Here is a 19,195-nt window from a genome sequence, read left to right as displayed (position 1 = left end):
AGTAAGAGTAAGAGGGGAACTGATGGAGGTCCTCTGGATTCACAATCCTCAAAGGCACTAACAGAGTTAACAACCAATAGACAAACCACAGGGTACAAGTGGAAAGTACAGTGACGTGCATTTCAAACTCTAGAATGCGAGGGACTTCTTGTTAGACAAGTGGTGGTGGACATGTGCAACAAGCCATGCTATTGATCTGGCTTCACTCAAGACGCTGCTGGAATCGATTGGTTACCGGCTACCACGTGGGCTTGACGGACCGAAGGGCCTTTTCACATTTGTGATCTTTCTCGTGTTTTTATTCTGGGGCACAAGTAAAGCGACGGCGCACGTAGACGTGATCGGCTGGCTTGGTTCTTGGTTTTTTAGAGCCCGTGTAGCTGCTCGCTTGGGAAGCTCTGGTGTTGTACCCCAGAAACGCAGGGAATGAAAGAGAGGGTCAGCAGACTGCATCAGCTGCTGCAGGGGTTGGGTGACGCACTCGCCCTGTTTTTAAAGACATTCTCGGAATGCTGGGAGTAGAAACAAAACATTGTCTAACATTTGTCTAACCTGCCTGGTAGGTGTGCTTATCAGACTGTAAGTGGGGCGGAGCGGTGGCTCTGTGGCTCGGGATCTGCGCCTGTGGCTGGGAGGTTGCCGGTTCGTATCCCACAGCTGCCAGAGGAATCCTACACCGTTGGGCCCCTGAGCAAGGCCCTTAACCCCAACTGCTCCAGGGGTGCTGTATAAATGGCTGACCCTGCGCTATGACCCCCAGCTTCTCTCTCCCCGCCCGTGTGTCTCATGGAGAGCAAGCTGGGGTCTGCGAAAAGATGAATTCCTAATGCAAGAAATTGTATCTGGCTAATAAAGCGATCTTATCTTATATTCACTTAAAAATGAGCAGTTTACATTCCGAAAGCATCAGCTTCTTTATTGTGTGAAGTACAGAGGTGTTTAGCTGTGGTGGTAAAAACTCATACTTATTTTTTGAGCTGTAAATCTTAGACTTTGAGATCACACTTTAATTGTGAATCATTACCTGCACTTGAGATGTGGTGATTTCACGTGTGGTCATTTGACATTAGCTTAGCAAACAAACTGTGCCCAGTGGGTTGGTTCTGTAGTGTGGTTCATAAAATGTGTATTCTAAATCTTTAGCATTGCGATATCGGTGCAGACTCTCTCGTAGTCTGTAAGTGTAGCTTTGCCTGCATACACTGTATCATTCTGGAGGATTTTACCTGTAGCCATAGCATCAGAAATCATATCCACCTGTGCTGCATTGCGGTGTGCACCTGAACTTCTCTGTAATGAAGTGTCATTGCTTAGGCTTTTTAAAAAAATCAACAGCGATGAACTGCTTGCTGATGTAACGGATGGTCCTAAGAATATATATTTTTTAAATTTAGGTCTTGTTCAGCATTGGGCTTAATCTGCTCCTAAAGGGCCATTGTGCTGCAGGGTTAAAACTGTAATTAAATTATTAATTACCTAAGGAGCTGGCTTAATTGGTAAGGTTAAATAATTCAGAGCATGGCTGCAGCAAGCACATGATCTGGTGGAGAGATACAAATGGGGTGCCAGAATGGGATTAAATATCAAAGTCTGGTGTGGTTCTCTCATCCTGGGGTCTACAGGTCGCCAGATTCATCCACGGCTTAGATCCCTTCGTAAATACAGGTTTAAGGCTCTCTGAATGATCTATTGAGGGTCTACAGAAAGCGACAGAAACGCCTCTTTACCTCATTCCTGCTGAGTGGCTGCATTATTAACAGAATCTCCTCATAGGGCCAAGTGTGATTCAAAATTCTCGTCACCTTCGCACCCAGGTCTCATTCTGTATGCGAATTCGCTTGCTGCAGCATTTCTACAGCTGTTGCAGGGCTGAAAAACTCTGACTAAGCTGTATTGAGGTTTCCCGTTTAAAGCCTGCAGTCTTAACCCATTCTGCATTATGGATATGCGCGCGAGAGCACGTGTGTTTAATGCTGTACCGACTCCCTCTCCTCTGATCTCCGAACCCTGCGTGCTGTGCCTCCTGTTGCAGGTGTGGGTGCGCAGCGCGTGCATGACTCGCCGGAGAGACCGCTCAGCCCGTGACCAGCATCTGTGTTAAAGCGGACCTGCGAGCAGGTGAGTGGGGGGTGTGCCCAAGACAGGCTCCATCTAGAAGATGAAAAAATGAAATGCAAGGTGTTATGAGTGAGGAGGAAATACCACGGTAAGGACTGGCACTGGTACCAGCTGCCAGTGGTGACAGGTATGGTGCTTCGAGCTGCCCCCCGATGCTGTGGTGGTTAAAGAAGATTATTTTCACATGCGTGGCCTCGTATGGAAGGAGCCCACTGGCTGCTGTCCACATCCTCTTTCCATCCGAGTCCTCGGGACGCTGCCCTCTAGTTCTGGTGGATGTGTGACCAGCACAGCAAGAATTCAGAAGGCGGGGATGAGGCTCAGTGCCGAGCGGGTATTGACCGGTTGCCAGGACGGGTGCCACATGGTCGCGCTGTGTGCCAGTAGATGGAGCAGCCTACCCTCTGCTCCTGTCCAGAGGCATGTGGCAGGGGAGGAGGGGGAAGGGGATGGAAATGCAGAAACGCTGCAAAACCAAAACAAGAGGGGAAACGTGCTCTGGTTTTCTTCCCATCAAGATCAGTGAGCAGTTCGTGGCGAAATGTGTGTTATTTGCATTCTTGTATGAGCCTGTGTCCTTATTCGTATTTTGGGTTATTCAAAGCTGTGTGCTGAAGCCAATCTTTAAAGAAGGAGCAGCTGATAAATGCATTAAACAAAGAGTGATGGCTCAAATAGAAGATGCGCTCCTCGTGTAGCGTAATTATTTCTTCTCTTGTGTAATACAGTTGGAATCCTTCCAGAGCACACCCCCGTTGTCGCGACAGTAGTCTCGTGTCGGGCTGTCTTCTTGGCCACAGCTTGATCTGTTTCTGTTTTCTCCTTCCCTTCAGGTTCACACGCCGCCCGGCAGGGTGGGACGTCCTGACAAATGGAGAATTATTTCCAGGCAGAGGCCTTTAACCTTGACAAGGTGCTGGATGAGTTTGAACAGAACGAAGGTGAGTCACTGCTCTTTGTCTGTGGGCAGCCTGTCTCATCACAAGGTAGTAACGTTTCTGGGCTGAACTGGAACTATCCTTCAGAGTGCCTGGCTGGTTTCTGTCAGGTGTTCTGTAATGATGCTGCTGCACAGCCTACAGCCTGCTATTTAGACTACTGGTATTTCCATTGTTAATCTGTGCGGTTGCTGTTTGTGAAATTACGCTGTGAGCCATTACAAGTCTGTGCGGTGATTCCTCTGGCTCCTTGCTATACTGTACGTTGAACCTGAACCTCCTTCCTAAAAGTTTCTGCTCTGACAGAAAGCTGTTGAACTCCTGTTAACCTTTGCATTTTTAGAGGCTTTAGAGCATGCATTATGTTGTGGGGAAGACAAATGAGGTGGGGAACTATATTCAGCGCAGTTAATAAATTCAAGCCCGCCTCAGGCTAGCTGAATGTGGAGGTCTAAAATACTGTATTACATGACCTGACTTGATTGAAGAGCCACGTGGCTTCGGCTTCCTGGGTTGTCCTTCAGTTCGCACTGTGTTGTTTATTTGAGTGCTTGAGATGTCATTTTTAAGTGTCTCCTTCCAGTATGACTCCCAGCTTCACAACCACATAGCAAGTTCACGTGACTGAGGTTCATGTAAGCACAAGGAATCATTTTTAGTTTTTTTTGTCAATGTGAGAGGGGGAAGTCTGCAAGCTCTAGCTGGGGCTCACTGCACAAGGTGGACACTAGGGGTTCACGGTAGTTTCTGAATGCGCTGTGGGGCCAGTGCAGTGGGTGTCACTGAGAAACTCCTCACCTGACAACCTTGATGAATTGAATAAGCCACAGAAACGCCTCTAGGTTTGCAGTTGGTTTGTAGTTTTGTGAAAGAGGCACTGACAGTTCTTCAGTTACACCCTTCCAAAAGTAGCAGCTTTGATCAGACAGCAGTTTCGGGGAAAGCTGCACAAGCAACCACAGAATCGTGCTCGAGGCTGCTTCTTCCCTTGAGAGTTAAAACCAAGCTGGATCGCTCAGCTGTTTAACATTGGACAGGGAAAAGCAGGATGTTCTTCAGGGAAATGCAACAGTTAACACTGATTTGCTGAAAGGACTGCAAGAAAGGTCTGGTATTGGAATTCCGTGCTGAGAGGAAAAGAAGAGACGCAACATTTCAGCTGTGGAGCCTTCTTCTTGACACTTGAAGAAGGCCTGACGTGGTCTCCTTTCTGCAGGAAATAAACCTTTTCCTGTTTCTTTGCATCCTATGCCTGCTGACGCAGCTCCCTACTTGAATTGGCCTTATACAAGAATCCAAAAAACCTCCAATTCCTTTACCTTAAATTACATGAGCACTTTTTCGTGCCTATTCAGGTGCTTTTTCTTCCAGGCACTGCACTGTATTCTGATTTTTTTTTTGTCGTAGTGCGTTGCTGTGCATCCGTCGACATTCGTGTAGCAGCCATGTGATGCCTGTGTGACGAAGGGTGTTCTTGTGCTTGGCAGGCCGTGCCTCGGCATGTACCAGTTCTGTAGCAAAAGGGGGCGCTCCCTGTACCCCTTCTCGCTGGTGCACGTGCGTGTGCAGCCATGCGTGTTATGTATCGCTCCGCAGGCTGTTTCTGTGATGCGGGGAGTGGCAGCAGTGTAGCGGTGGCGTATTTGAAGAATGCAGTCCTCTCAGAGGAGTGCTCGGGGAGGGGTGGGGTCTGTGGAGTTCTTGCTCTCCGCGTGAAGCATTCAGGTGTCAATGTGATGGATGGGACGGGGAGGGGAGGGGGGGCGTTGGATCAAAGGGGGCAGGGCTGCAGCAGCAAGATCAGGCCGGAACCCAGAGAAAGCATGGCAGCACCGGGCACGCACCCCGAAACACCACTGGCCTGGCACAGGCTCCTGCTGGGATGGATGCTTAACGCTCGGCTGATTATTTTTTTTTCTCAAATCATTTCCCCTGGCACAAAAATAAATGTCCTGTCGGGACTGGTACAGTCCCAAGCGTGGGTGCCGCTGCAGCAGGGTGAATTTCCAATACGAGTTTGCTGTGAGGCTCAAGGGTTCTGGGTTAATGGTGTGTGTCTGAATAACTGTTGTCCGATGATGTCGTGACCTTGCGGTGGTTCTGGTGGTTCTGTTTTTTACAGAGGACAAATCTAGTTCGTTGTAGCGTAGTCGTTTCTCTGCTGCTCCTTTCACTCGTTTTTTTTTATTCTCTCCACAGATGAAACGGACCCCCCCGCGGTATCGGATACAAAGTGGACTCAGATTTTAACCCCGTCTCCTCACCTGCTTTCCCTGAATCCCGGCTCGGCCAGCCCAGGAGGGAACCTGCACACCGGCGATGGCCAGCTGCCCCTCTACGAGAATCCCACGGCGAGCCGGGAGGGAACGCAAGGGGACTGCTGCGCTAACGGGAGCCAGGAGCTCCAGGCTCCTGAGCCCCCGGCCTCGGCGATCCCGGACCAGCGGTCCGCGGAGCAGATCGGCTCCCTGGGCCGGAATGGGGACTCCGGTCCACATCCGCCGCCATCACAGCGAAATGTGGACGGAGATGGGAAGCTTTCAGCCAGCGCAGGTGACGGCAGGACATTGCTGAGCAAAGACGTTTGGAGCCATCCGGCAGTCTGTAGCAAGGAAAACACGGCTCTGGACAACAGCGGTCCGGCCGTACCGGACATCAACGGATGTGCGGAGGGAGTCCCCTGTGATCGGGCTCCGTTTGAGGCCGGCTCTCCTGACTGGAATGGGATTATAGACGTGAATTGCTCGAACGCGACCCCGGAAGGGGGTTCCGTTCAGAAGGACAGGGATTGTGCGTTCCTCGGCACGTTTGCTGAAGCGAAAGAGAAGGACGGTTTTGTTGCGGCAAGCGAATGCACTTTTAAGGACCCGACAGGCAGGACTGCTTCACAGCCACCTGGGTGTGACGCCGCGGCTAATGGCTCACCAAAGGGAGATCAGAATGCAGGCGCTCTCGGGTTCGAAGGGGGAACGGAACGTGCAGCTCTTGCTGAAGAGTTGGGTTGCGGCAACGGAGAATCCGATTCTCCGGACAAGTCGCTACTGGGAATGGCTCAGCTGGCTTCCGAAGCCAATGCTCACTCGGGAGGGGTCATGTGTGACGTATCGACGGGTCTAGACGAATCTCCACAGAAGGATAATCAACCCTCGCAGCCCCAGGTTTCCTCGACTGGGGAACCGAGGAAGACGGAGGAGAGACTCGGGACGGGACAGTCCTCCGCCTCCTCAGACGGAGAAAAGGATCTCGAGTGTGCTTTCTCGCCCGAGTCCCCTTCCACAGTTTCCTTCCTTCCCAATGGCCTGGATGGGGAGGGCTTGGGCAATGACCAGGACGACGAGTCTTCTCAGCCTCTGCCCTCTAAAGAGGACTCTGTGACTGAGGAGAAGGAGGTGGAGGAGAGCAAGATGGAATGCTACGAGCAGACGAGAGGCTTGGAGGCCGGGCAAGGGAATACTGGACCTTCTCCCGCAGTGCAGAAGCTGAACAACAGCAGCGTGCAGCCTGTCAGCATTCCCTACGGAGGTGCTCGGCCCAAGCAGCCGGTCAGTCTGAAGCTGCAGATCCCACGGCCGCTGTCGGGCCAGGTGCAGAACGAGCTCGGTCCGCACAGCAAGAACAAAAACCTGGAGCCGCAGGGCCGGCCCTGTGCTGGGGACCTGTCCTGTGCCAACGGCTACAGCGAGGAGGCAGGGACAACGGGCGTGAACGGCGAGATCGAGGGGGCGTTTGACTCTGGCGCGTCTCTCGCTCCGCCTGGGCTGCTGCTGCCCCCGGAAAGCCCCGATAACGACCTCCAGGCGGGGCACCTTGGGCAGCTCTCGAAAAAAACGTTCACTGCCCTCGGAGAGGTGGCCCCGGTGTGGGTCCCAGATTCCCAGGCGCCGATCTGCATGAAATGCGAGGTCAAGTTCACTTTCACCAAGAGGAGGCACCACTGCCGGGCTTGTGGCAAGGTGAGGACTTCCGCGCACGGCGGGACAGTGCCGTGTCCGTCCAAGAGCGTCTCGGGCTCAGTTAGCTTGTGCTTGAGTACAAGAGGGAGCTCAGTGACTCTCGGCGTCTCGGGCTCAGTTAGCTTGTGCTTGAGTACAAGAGGGAGCTCAGTGACTGAGCGTCTCGGGCTCAGTTAGCTTGTGCTTGAGTACAACAGGGAGCTCAGTGACTGAGCGTCTCGGGCTGAGTTAGCTTGTGCTTGTGTACAAGAGGGAGCTCAGTGACTGAGCGTCTCGGGCTCAGTTAGCTTGTGCTTGAGTACAAGAGGGAGCTCAGTGACTGAGCGTCTCGGGCTCAGTTAGCTTGTGCTTGAGTACAACAGGGAGCTCAGTGACTGAGCGTCTCGGGCTCAGTTAGCTTGTACTTGAATACAACAGGGAGCTCAGTGACTGAGCGTCTCGGGCTGAGTTAGCTTGTGCTTGAATACAACAGGGAGCTCAGTGACTGAGCGTCTCGGGCTCAGTTAGCTTGTGCTTGAATACAACAGGGAGCTCAGTGACTGAGCGTCTCGGGCTCAGTTAGCTTGTGCTTGAATACAACAGGGAGCTCAGTGACTGAGCGTCTTGGGCTCAGTTAGCTTGTGCTTGAGTACAAGAGGGAGCTCAGTGACTGAGCGTCTCGGGCTCAGTTAGCTTGTGCTTGAATACAACAGGGAGCTCAGTGACTGAGCGTCTCAGGCTCAGTTAGCTTGTGCTTGAATACAACAGGGAGCTCAGTGACTGAGCGTCTCGGGCTCAGTTAGCTTGTGCTTGAATACAACAGGGAGCTCAGTGACTCTCAGCGTCTCGGGCTCAGTTAGCTTGTGCTTGAATACAACAGGGAGCTCAGTGACTGAGCGTCTCGGGCTCAGTTAGCTTGTGCTTGAATACAACAGGGAGCTCAGTGACTGAGCGTCTCGGGCTCAGTTAGCTTGTGCTTGAGTACAAGAGGGAGCTCAGTGACTGAGCGTCTCGGGCTCAGTTAGCTTGTGCTTGAGTACAACAGGGAGCTCAGTGACTGAGCGTCTCGGGCTCAGTTAGCTTGTGCTTGAGTACAAGAGGGAGCTCAGTGACTGAGCGTCTCGGGCTGAGTTAGCTTGTGCTTGAATACAACAGGGAGCTCAGTGACTGAGCGTCTCGGGCTCAGTTAGCTTGTGCTTGAGTACAAGAGGGAGCTCAGTGACTGAGCGTCTCGGGCTGAGTTAGCTTGTGCTTGAGTACAAGAGGGAGCTCAGTGACTGAGCGTCTCGGGCTGAGTTAGCTTGTGCTTGAATACAACAGGGAGCTCAGTGACTCTCAGCGTCTCGGGCTCAGTTAGCTTGTGCTTGAATACAACAGGGAGCTCAGTGACTGAGCGTCTCGGGCTCAGTTAGATTGTGCTTGAGTACAAGAGGGAGCTCAGTGACTGAGCGTCTCGGGCTCAGTTAGATTGTGCTTGAATACAACAGGGAGCTCAGTGACTGAGCGTCTTGGGCTCAGTTAGCTTGTGCTTGAGTACAACAGGGAGCTCAGTGACTGAGCGTCTCGGGCTCAGTTAGCTTGTGCTTGAGTACAACAGGGAGCTCAGTGACTCCAGTAGGTGCTTGGAGATGCTTCTGCTTTAAAGATACCAGCGAAACCTGCAGACATACCGGTCATCAAGGATCAGGATAGGACATGTCTGATTTAGATGCTTCTGAATGCAATATATCTAGAGCTGAGGTTTGGGATTAAAATCATATTTTCATTTTTTTCCATCTTGTGCGGTCACTGAAGTGTTAAAGAGAAGCCTTTACTTGAAACGTTTTAAAGTTTCATAATAGCGTAGTCATTTCTCTGCTACTAGTTTAGTTAGCCTGCCCCTTACAATCAGTTACACCACCGAGAAAATGGTGATGTAAGCTTTGCAAAGCAGCTGAAGCTTAATGAATTTGTAAAAGTAATTAAAAAAATCATTAGTCTCAGCACCATTTAATATTGATTTTGTGTGTTCTGTAATGTCCTGATTTACAGTAAGCTATAGTGTTTTGATCTGAGGGTTCAGACTAGAGATGGAGAACTTTGAAAAGTTTTGTTTTCGGTTTCAAACCGACGTCTGAAAATGTTGTGTGCGTGTGTACACATGTCTGTACGCAGAGTTACAGGCTGACACGCTGTGCAGTCTCGTGACAGCTTGGTCAGCTGGGTTGTGGCATCAGTCCGCATCCGTTCTCGAGCAGCTCGGAGAGGACTTGGCTGTGTCCCCTCCCCTCCTGTCCCTGCAAGAGAGAGGCTGCGGGAGTCTTCCCTCGGCTACTTTAACCCACTAAAGGCCCTGCGGCCTTCACGAAGATTTCAATTTAAAGACGAGGGTGGGGTTCAAGCAGTTAACTGGTAGGGGTTGTACTTCCTCAGGTGATAACAGCAGTTCTAGTGCAGGTGTCCTACACGGCAAAGCATAGCTGTTGTAGCAGAAGCCTGGTGGTGCTGTTAAGGAGCTTTAATTGTACTGGCGTTCTTGTAGTTGTCTCGTCAGTTTAATAGTAAGGCAGGTATTTCTCAGCTTGTGTAAATTATAAATCTGAAGAATAAGCCGTGTTCCACAGACGCCACACGCCTTGGATATTTGAGCAGATATTAAATAATCAGAGGGCAGCTTTTGAATAGCTCAGCAGAGCTTAAGTACTTGTGTTTACGACCCATTAAACTGCAGTCAAAGACCTGTTGGCGTCGCCCACTCTGTTTGTGTGCAGGTGTTCTGCGCGGCGTGCTGCAGCCTGAAGTGCAGGCTGGTGTACATGGACAGGAAGGAAGCCCGCGTCTGTGTCACCTGTCACTCGGTGCTGATGAATGGTGAGTATTCACACGGCGGACGCAGCAGCTGTGCAGCTCCTGGGGCCCTGCACAGCAGAATTCTGGCGAAGCAGGGGGGGCTTTTTTGATATTTATATAGTAACAGGATGTTTTTTGCATCATGTTTGTCCTTGACGTAGCCTCTCACGAGCACTGAGCGCTTAGAGGAGCTTTTTAATTCCCCCCCCCGTTCCCTTCCCTTCCCCCAACCTTTCAAATAAATCCAGCATACCTTTTAAAAGAAAGTTTTCTCTCCCTTTAATCAGTTCAAGCCTGGGAGAGCATGGTGAGCACCTGTAACCAGAGTCCCAACCCCAACAATCCTGCAGAATACTGTTCTACTATTCCTCCGCTGCAGCAGGCTCAGGCTTCTGGGGCTCTCAGCTCGCCCCCTCCCACCGTCATGGTGCCTGTGGGTGTCCTGAAGCATCCTGGGACTGAAGGTAGGATGCCGGTCCCTTGCGGTGTACCACCACTCCACTGATTGGCTGCACCGCGTTCAGTACGGTAGCACATAATATGGTCACAAACGTTTTTGCTTTGGGGTTGTAGTTGTCAGGATTTTGAGTTCCTTTTTGGTTTTGAAGAAAATCTGCAAATCATGCATGTTCAGTAAACTGGGTAAAAATGAGTTCTTACACGGGGTAGGTTTTGGGTCCCCTTGCAGGATGGTTATCTATAACGTGAATAGAAACTTCAGAAAAGGTTGTAGTCTCTTGTAGTCCCGATGGAGTAGGATTCCTCTACCGGCCACGGGATACGAGCCAGCAACAGGAGCAGATCCTGAGCCACAGAGCCACCGCACCGCCTGTAGTGCTAAACTGTTTTCAGGTCCGCTTGACTGCATGGAAGCAGGAGGTGCCCGACAGTGGAGCCAAAGTGCTGCTTGCAGTGAGGATGACTATATCCAAGCTCATGCCACTGGGCACACAGGTAATTGTCTGTGTTTGTACCCCACGGCTATAGGCTCACTCCCCAGGGAACAGAGGAGGGTTTGGTTTGCTGATGGGATCCTCCCGAATGGAGAAGTAGCCGACTCGTCAAAGGTGGCAGTGAGTGGGACAGCCCCTTCAGGACCCCTGACGGTGTCACATGACTCATGCAAGCCCCCAGCAGCCAATCCCTGCACTTCAGAGGTAAAGCTGCTAGCGGGGGTTAACCCTTTGTGAGCTGCATGTGCAGGGTTTGCTGACGGCACGCCTTCCCTTAAATACTGCGCTCGGCCTGAAAGTCGTATTCAGTCTCATTCGCCGCGAGTCTGTAGAAAACCTCGGTACGTGCTACACGCCTGGGAAAAGTCTTAATACCTCTTGAAATGCTTTTACTGGCTTTTGCGCATCTGGTCTCAGTTCAGCTGGCATCCGACTGTCATCGGCTGTTGGCTCGGGAGGGCTTGTCCCTGCTAACCCCGGCGCTGTTCTCTGCAGGCCGCCTCGCCAGCGCGGGCTGCCGCCGCCGCCCCTGTGGGCAGCCCCGTGGGCAGCTCGGTGAACCTGATCCCCGAGGACGGTCTCCCTCCCATCCTCATCTCCACCGGCGTCAAAGGAGGTACGGGGAGCCAGCTCACAGGTGCTTGTTCATGCCTCCTGAGTCTCCGCTGTGGTACGACCCCTGTGGTCGAGTGTGTCCCGTGCCCCTAGGAATCAGTTTGAGAACGTTTACTGTAAATAGGTGAGCAGCGTTACTGGATCTGGATGGTGTGAGAACTTATTCCCTACAGCTCAATGCATAATACACAGTTCGTCCGGTACAAAACAAATGGCAGGATCTCTGTGCCCTTGGACACCAGCTGTTGATTTGATCTCCCGGGGGACTAATCAATAATCAATAAGAGCTCTGCTGGTGCTTTGCCAATCGGATGAGCTCCCGTTGCAGCTCGTTTCGATGGGTGTGCGCCTGCCCGTCGGGTTAGGAGCTCCACTCGGTTTCCTCCGGGCGCTCGCTTCCTCAGAAGTCAGACGAGCGTCCCCCTGGCGTGGGCAGGCTCACTGCGGTGCCCACTGCCCCTGCTGTGGCTGCCCCCCCCCCCCCCCCGTTGTCTTCCCGCGCTGGCGCCCGGCCGCTCCCTGACGCCTGTGCTCCCACCCCTCAGACTACGCAGTGGAGGAGCGGCCCTCGGAGATCGCGGTGATGCAGCAGCTGGAGGAGGGCGGCCCCGACCCGCTGGTCTTCGTTCTCAACGCCAACCTGCTGGCCATGGTCAAGCTGGTCAACTGTGAGTTCGCTGCACCAAGCGTCTCTCGGCCAGGCGGTCTCGGGTTCGGAGGCCTGCTGTCCCTTATCAGTCTGGACGGCTGAAAGCTGTTCTTTCAGCAGAATAATGGCGTTACCTTGCAGTGGAAAACCAAGATCATCCCCGTGCCGTGATTTTCCTCACTTAGGATATAATCATGAAAACGTGTTTAGTAAAAAAATATGAAGAGGCATTTAAGGTTTTTTGCTTACTGTTTGAATAAACAGCTCTGGTTATTTTCAAGATACTAGCAGAGCACTTGATATTTTTAGGGGGCAATACGGCTCTGTAGCGTTTTATACATGCTTATATATTGTCAAGCTTGGGTCTAGAATAGTTAATCATTAACTTGGCTTCCTACAACCTTGGTGTTTGCGACGTCTTCAAGCCTGCTGTCCAGTGGGGTTCGGTTTCCGTTGTAGATCGGTCTTGGCGGCGTGGGGGCAAGGGAAGGGTACAGTCGGCCGCGGATCTGACGCTGCTCCCTCGCCACCAGACGTGAACAGGAAGTGCTGGTGCTTGACGACGAAGGGGATGCACGCGGTGGGCCAGGCCGAGGCGGTGGTGCTGCTGCAGTGTCTCCCCGACGAGAAGAGCATCCCCAAGGACGTCTTCAGCCACTTCGTCCAGCTCTACCAGGACGCGCTGGCAGGTGAGCGGCAGGCCCGGCTGAGTCACGGGTTCGAGTCCGGGTCACGGCCTTTGCCGGCGGTGGCCAGGGAATCGCCCATGGCTCTTAGCGACAGTGACCCCTGTGACCTTGACCACATCCCCTCGGGAGTAACATCCTGCAGACACCCCTGCTTCTGGGCACTTTGCACTTTTCGTCCTCCGTGTCCGGGCCATTGGGATCTGAGCTTGGCTTCAATTCCTGATCAGGGCGACCTCTCTCTGTCATCACGCCCCCCAGGAGCCTCACACGAGTTCAGTTTCTGGACAGGAAGCTGGCCTGGTTCCTGAAGCTGTGTAGTAAAACCCAGTTGAACCCCTGCCGGAGCAGGTGGCGGGGCTACACTGTGAGCCTGATAAGCTCACGCCTGCCTGAGAGCGAGGGGAATGAGAAATGTTCAGGACACGACTGGCGCCAGTTATCCCTCGGCCCGGCAGATGCGTTTAACTTGTCTGACGGAGTCCTGAAAGCGCTTGTTTGGATGTGTATGCGTGAAGTGCTGGTTGCATTCAATTAGTAAAATCCCTTCAGTGTATTTGTAAGTGAGAATATACACCCCCGTAGGGAATAACTGCTGTACATGGGTAAAAAGCCCCCCCCCCCCCACCGCCATGAAATAGATTGTTTATAGTCGCGTCAAGTCCGTGGGAGAAATCTATCCACCCTACTTTGGGAAGTGGTTCAGTTTTATTATCGGGAGATGATCTGCGTCAGCTTTGGTTGATCGTAAAAACGTCGAGGAATTATCTGGATGATAAAGGGTGGTCTCCCGTGCGGAGGTTCATTTTGTTGTGGCCTGCCATCGGTTTTAACGCGCAAGCATTATCCAAGTCAAGTCAAGCTGCTGAACATGGTCACATGGTCACAGCGCTGGTTTGCGCCAGTGGCTTCAGCTCGGGCACCTCTCCAAGAGCAGAGTTCATGTTCCTCTGCTGATTTAGTGGCATTTCATTGAAACACTTCACACTTTTCTCTTTCGGTCTTTGTGCGGGCTGGCGACGCCTGGGTCCTGCACGGGCAGAGCAGGTTTTGCTGCTGACTGACGCTTTGTCTGGCCTCCCACTGCGTGTCAAAGCCACATTGTCTCCTCTTCCACCCCAGCTGTTTAATACTGCCCGCTCGGGCCTGCGGCTGCGTGCTCGCGGGATGTTTTTTGGAACGAAAATAAATCTTACTGCTGGCATGCTGAGAGAGGCTGGCCCATGGTGGCCCGTTTCGCTGGGATTTGCCATGAATGCTCTTCTATACCAGGAGATGCAAAAGCCTGCTCTTCCTTCCTGACCCGGCCAGTCAGGGCAGCTAGTTCTCCTCTTCTCTGCACAAAGGCACTGCCTAGTTGGAGAAGCTGTTCAAATTAATCTCGTTCAGATTCATCGCCGGGGCTGGATTTAAGAGCTTGCAGCAGAAGCCACTGGGAGAGATTACAGCCCTCCCCTCCCCTCCCCCCCCCCCTTTTGCCCTCCATTGACTCTGCGTGTTGTGTGTTTGCAGGGAACGTAGTGAGCAACCTGGGTCACTCCTTCTTCACGCAGAGTTTCCTGGGCAGCAAGGAGCACGGCGGATTTCTCTACATCAGCCCCACCTTCCAGTCCCTGCAGGACCTGCTGCTGCCCAACCCTCCCTACCTCTTCGGCATCCTCATCCAGAAGTGGGAGACCCCCTGGGCCAAGGTCTTCCCCATTCGCCTCATGCTGCGGCTGGGAGCAGAGTACCGATGTGAGCACAGCTTCAGAGACCACTTAGCACGGAGATCCACGTGGGGCGTTGAGTACAGAACTCTTCCCTCGAACGCGGCAGGTTCCCAAAGCGTGGGTGTCGGACCCCAGCCACGCAGGGGGGCCGTGAACACACCCTTTTAGAGCCAGTGGGTTTTGTTCCAGGTGCTTTGCAAAATGAACCTGACTTTCACCAGTCGGCGCTTCGTTTCCATGCACACGCACGAGCGCAGGTGAAATGAACCCGGTGTTGCCTTAGCGGTGAGCATGTGGTTTGTGTCCAATTAGCGCAACTTCTGAATGGCAGAGGAATCTGTTCAGTATTTACTACAGCAGTGGGCATGGAGGTCCAGCAGTAACCCTTGTGATCTCACCATGCGGGGCACCTGGTATCTTCCAGTACTTCACCTAATAACTCCGCCACCTTGATCTTTGGAACTGAACCTGTCCACGTTTGAGCACAAGGTAGCCACATGTGGCCAGCTTAAAACCAGCACTTCCCAAGTTTTTCATGGCACAGAGCAAATCATTTTAAAAACGGAGCTAGTTCTAGAAATCGCATTTATTTTAAGCTCAGTTGTAGACTAAGGACTATATTTGACTTTGCTATTGTGCCCTGACTTTCAGAGTGAGAACTTTGTTTGGTGAACAGGGTGGTGTCGTACTTGGCGCAGTGCTGGAAAGAGCCGTGTGACGCTCCTGGACCACGCTTTTTAAACCTGATCTCTTCTGATGCCACGGCACAGAGTTTGAAAAGCACTTGGTTAAACACACAATAAGATCATTTACTTGGCTTTACTTTTCTGAGTGCTGACAGCGCCATCTAGTGTTCATAAGGTAAAGAGTATTTCGTATGAATGAACAGTATTTTTGCCTTTTCAGGATCTTCTTCAAATCTGCTAGCAGTCTGGGTAACGATCAATCTAAAACCGTAGCAGTGTTATAAATTGGCGATTTTGCTTAATTCTGGACCAGCAACAAGTTGCATGTCCTTCGTCATGAGAAGATTAGTCAGTTACTTACATTTTCCCAGTGCCACATGAGTGACTTTCACACACGTAATGAAAGACATTGGTTGAAATGCATGTCAAACCAAAGTACGACCTTTGAGGTTCACCACAAAACCCTCACTAGTATCTCATGTGGCTCAACAAATAAAGATTAAATGGCTTTGATGGAATAAGTCCACAAGGTGATGTAATAAACATTTATCGTAAGCCTTTGCTTTAGACCATATTGTATCAATAATGTATTGTAAAAAACAGAAAGAAATTAGATCCCCCAATAAACTACTTTACTGCAAGAAAGAGGTGATTCAAAGCAGGATATAACCTATTGATAGGCTCTATGTTTTAATTTTCTTTTTTAGCTGTTTTGTAGTGTTTTATGTGCCGTTTGCTTTTGTCGTTTGCTTTTGTCGATGATTAATTCAAGAGGAGCTCTTAAATGGAGCGCATGTAGCTGTCAGACGTGCGGGCGACCCGTCTCGGTTCTTGTATAAACGGCTGTTCGTTCCGGGCGGCCAGCTGGTCAGCCGGCCACGGGCAGACCAGTGAGAGACTGATGGCTTCCTGAAAGCACCGTGCAGCACTGAGAGAGGGAGAGCTCTCCTAGAGGAGGCCGGAGAAGTCTTCGGTGCTGCAGACTGGCGAGGAGACAGACAGTGAGGCCTGGAGTCGAGGCTGTGAGGCCCTGCAGGGGCTGGCGAGGAGACAGACAGTGAGGCCTGGAGGCGAGGCAGTGAGGCCCTGCAGGGGCTGGCGAGGAGACAGACAGTGAGGCCTGGAGGCGAGGCTGTGAGGCCCTGCAGGGGCTGGCGAGGAGACAGACAGTGAGGCCTGGAGGCGAGGCAGTGAGGCCCTGCAGGGGCTGGCGAGGAGACAGACAGTGAGGCCTGGAGGCGAGGCTGTGAGGCCCTGCAGGGGCTGGCGAGGAGACAGACAGTGAGGCCTGGAGGCGAGGCAGTGAGGCCCTGCAGGGGCTGGCGAGGAGACAGACAGTGAGGCCTGGAGGCGAGGCTGTGAGGCCCTGCAGGGGCTGGCGAGGAGACAGACAGTGAGGCCTGGAGGCGAGGCTGTGAGGCCCTGCAGGGGCTGGCGAGGAGACAGACAGTGAGGCCTGGAGGCGAGGCTGTGAGGCCCTGCAGGGGCTGGCGAGGAGACAGACAGTGAGGCCTGGAGGCGAGGCTGTGAGGCCCTGCAGGGGCTGGCGAGGAGACAGACAGTGAGGCCTGGAGGCGAGGCAGTGAGGCCCTGCAGGGGCTGGCGAGGAGACAGACAGTGAGGCCTGGAGGCGAGGCTGTGAGGCCCTGCAGGGGCTGGCGAGGAGACAGTGAGGAGGGAGTGGTGAGGAAAGACAACATGGAGGATTGACCACTGTGTCCTCGCAGTCTGGGAGGCAGTAATCTGCAGTGTTTCCCTCTCTCTTCCTCTCCTGGCAATATGCTGACCATGTGGACAACTCCACCCTCCGCACTGCTTCCTAATCCAGGATACTGTGCTAAAATCTGGGTTTTAGATGGAGCCGTTTTTTAAAATCAGAAGGGCTCAGTGCTCATGCTCTCGAAAGAGACACGGTTTCTGTGGAAAACTTTACCGAGGGTTTTTCTGGAAACAAAACCACAGAAACGTACTGTATCCCATCGGCCTCGATCGACTTGTGTGGGGAGGCTCCTTTGCTCGCGGCGACGGCCCCGCTCTCGGGCCCATTCGTGGCCGGAGGAGAGCCCGTCCTGCCAGCTCCTGTGGGATTCAGCCCTTCCCTCTTGTTCCCCCTCACAGTCTATCCCTGCCCCCTGTTCAGCGTGCGCTTCCGGAAGCCTCTGTTCGGGGAGACCGGCCACACCATCATGAACCTGCTGGCGGTGAGTGCTGAGGCCTTCCTCTCTCCTCCTCCTCCTTCACGTCTCCACCTCTTCTGATTCCCATGTGGAAATCATGACTGTATCTGCAGAGGTTAATTTCCTTGTAGTTTAGGGGCACATGTATAACCTGAACTTACTGAAACGGGATGAGTTATCAGCCTGCCCTGCTGTCCCTGGGGGATACCTCCTGCAAGACTTAAATCCCAGATGTATTTTTCTGAAGCTGGTATTTGACATTGATAGCTGTCTTTGTTAAAAACATTGTACTTGTTTTCCTCAGTCAGCATTACTTTAAGTTGTGGTTTTTTTCCTGAAATAACATGAAGTTCGCAGAGCGTGCGTATCTGTAGTATGCTGCAGAATTGTCCGTATTGTTCTTGTTGCTTCTCCAGTAACTGCTGTGGTTATATTTCCAGGATTTTCGGAATTACCAGTACACATTGCCAGTGGTAAATGGGCTGGTGGTGGACATGGAAGTGAGAAAGACCTGCATTAAGATTCCCAGCAATAGATACAATGAGGTGAGTCTGTGTTGTGGTTCAGTTTGGATCTCGTGACATTTAACACAACTGTCTTATTACCCCTTGGCACTGATCCATGGATCTCTTTACACAAGTACTTTGGCTTTTACTGACTGCAAAGGTGATGCAAACATGTCAGTATTGATCATTTCTCGTTCTTCTAAAACTGGGCATCCTCGAAGCTCAGTTTTTTTTTGCGCGTCACGTAGTGGCATTAACTGCAACCCTGTCTGTTGGGAACATGTTTGCAGGGAGTCCACCTCGCATGGACAGCTTCTCTGCTGTTACTCATGCGGAGGCAGAGCCGGGTGTGCCCTGCACCGATCTTGTTCACCAGCAGGTGGAGAAGAATGCATTTCAGGTTTTGCTTTGATTAGGTAGCAGATCAATGAAGGGCAGGTGGAGAGCGAGGCTGTTTGGTGCCTTCTGACGGAACCTTACGAGGAAGATGATCGGTAAAGAGCGGTCTTTATTTCCAGGTGTAATAAGCGCTGTGCTTGTGGTCAGTGTTCTCTTCCTGCTGAGAATGGCTCTAGACAGATGGGCCGTGTGATTCCTTTGGCAGCTTATGAAGGCGATGAACAAGTCAAACGAGCACGTGCTGGCCATGGGAGCCTGTTTCAACGAAAGGGCGGATTCTCACCTGGTGTGCGTGCAGAACGACGATGGGAACTATCAGACTCAGGCCATCAGCATCCACAACCAGCCTCGCAAAGGTAGGTCAACACACGGTGGACCTTAGGGCAGCGTCTTTTTTTACGGGAGGCACTTCTTTACACTGTACAATCAACTGAAGCTCAGCAGGTGTGGGCCTGGCCAGCGCCTGGGTGGGAGATCTCCTGGCAGAAACTAAGGGTCCTGCTGGAAGAGGTGTTAGTGGGGCCAGTAAGGGGCACTCACCTTGTGATCTGTGTGGCTCCTAATGCCCCAGTATAGTGATGGGGACACTGTACAATGTACAAAATAGGCACTGTCCTGGGATGAGGTCCTGACTCTCTGTGGTCATTAAAAATCCCAGGGCGTTTCTTGAAAAGAGTAGGGGTGTTACCCAGGTGTCTTGGCCAAATTTCCCCCTGACCTTTACCAGTCATGGCCTCCTAATAATCTGCATCGCTGAACTGGCTTCATCACTCTGCTCTCCTCCCCACTGAGAGCTGGTGTGTGGGGAGCGTACTGGTGCATCATCCAGGTGGGGCTGCACACTGGTGGGGGTGGAGGGGATCTCCATTACCCGTAAAGCGCTTTGAGCGGAGTGTCCAGAAAAGCGCTATATAAGTGTAAGGAATTATTGTTATTACTACCCTTCTTTACACCAAGAGTTGGGAGTGTGGAACGAGCTAACCAGCTGCATTGAA

At 52.2% G+C, this 19,195-nt stretch overlaps 1 protein-coding gene across 3 annotated transcripts in view; it reads left to right on the top strand.

Annotated features, from left to right (window-relative positions):
- zfyve9a (zinc finger, FYVE domain containing 9a) overlaps positions 1 to 19,195 on the top strand; it is a 31,856-nt gene that overhangs the window by 7,154 nt on the left and 5,507 nt on the right. For 2 of the 3 annotated variants that reach the window (XM_088927004.1, XM_088927005.1), the window contains 13 exons: positions 2,033 to 2,118; positions 2,952 to 3,059; positions 5,256 to 7,009; positions 9,739 to 9,838; positions 10,105 to 10,281; positions 10,805 to 10,974; positions 11,266 to 11,407; positions 11,931 to 12,053; positions 12,568 to 12,723; positions 14,233 to 14,457; positions 17,237 to 17,319; positions 17,736 to 17,840; positions 18,406 to 18,556. In XM_088927004.1, coding sequence (XP_088783130.1) covers positions 2,990 to 3,059; positions 5,256 to 7,009; positions 9,739 to 9,838; positions 10,105 to 10,281; positions 10,805 to 10,974; positions 11,266 to 11,407; positions 11,931 to 12,053; positions 12,568 to 12,723; positions 14,233 to 14,457; positions 17,237 to 17,319; positions 17,736 to 17,840; positions 18,406 to 18,556 — 3,256 coding nt within the window. In that variant the 5' untranslated portion in view covers positions 2,033 to 2,118; positions 2,952 to 2,989. The remainder of the gene's footprint in view (positions 1 to 2,032; positions 2,119 to 2,951; positions 3,060 to 5,255; positions 7,010 to 9,738; positions 9,839 to 10,104; positions 10,282 to 10,804; positions 10,975 to 11,265; positions 11,408 to 11,930; positions 12,054 to 12,567; positions 12,724 to 14,232; positions 14,458 to 17,236; positions 17,320 to 17,735; positions 17,841 to 18,405; positions 18,557 to 19,195) is intronic. The other variant, XM_088927006.1, reaches the window with a different exon arrangement.

The sequence above is a fragment of the Atractosteus spatula genome, chromosome 11, assembly GCF_055471065.1.
Source record: "Atractosteus spatula isolate fAtrSpa1 chromosome 11, fAtrSpa1.hap1, whole genome shotgun sequence".
Lineage (NCBI taxonomy): Eukaryota > Metazoa > Chordata > Actinopteri > Semionotiformes > Lepisosteidae > Atractosteus > Atractosteus spatula.
The sequence above is the reverse complement of the archived record's forward strand: the minus strand, read 5'-3'. Positions and strand labels throughout refer to the sequence as shown.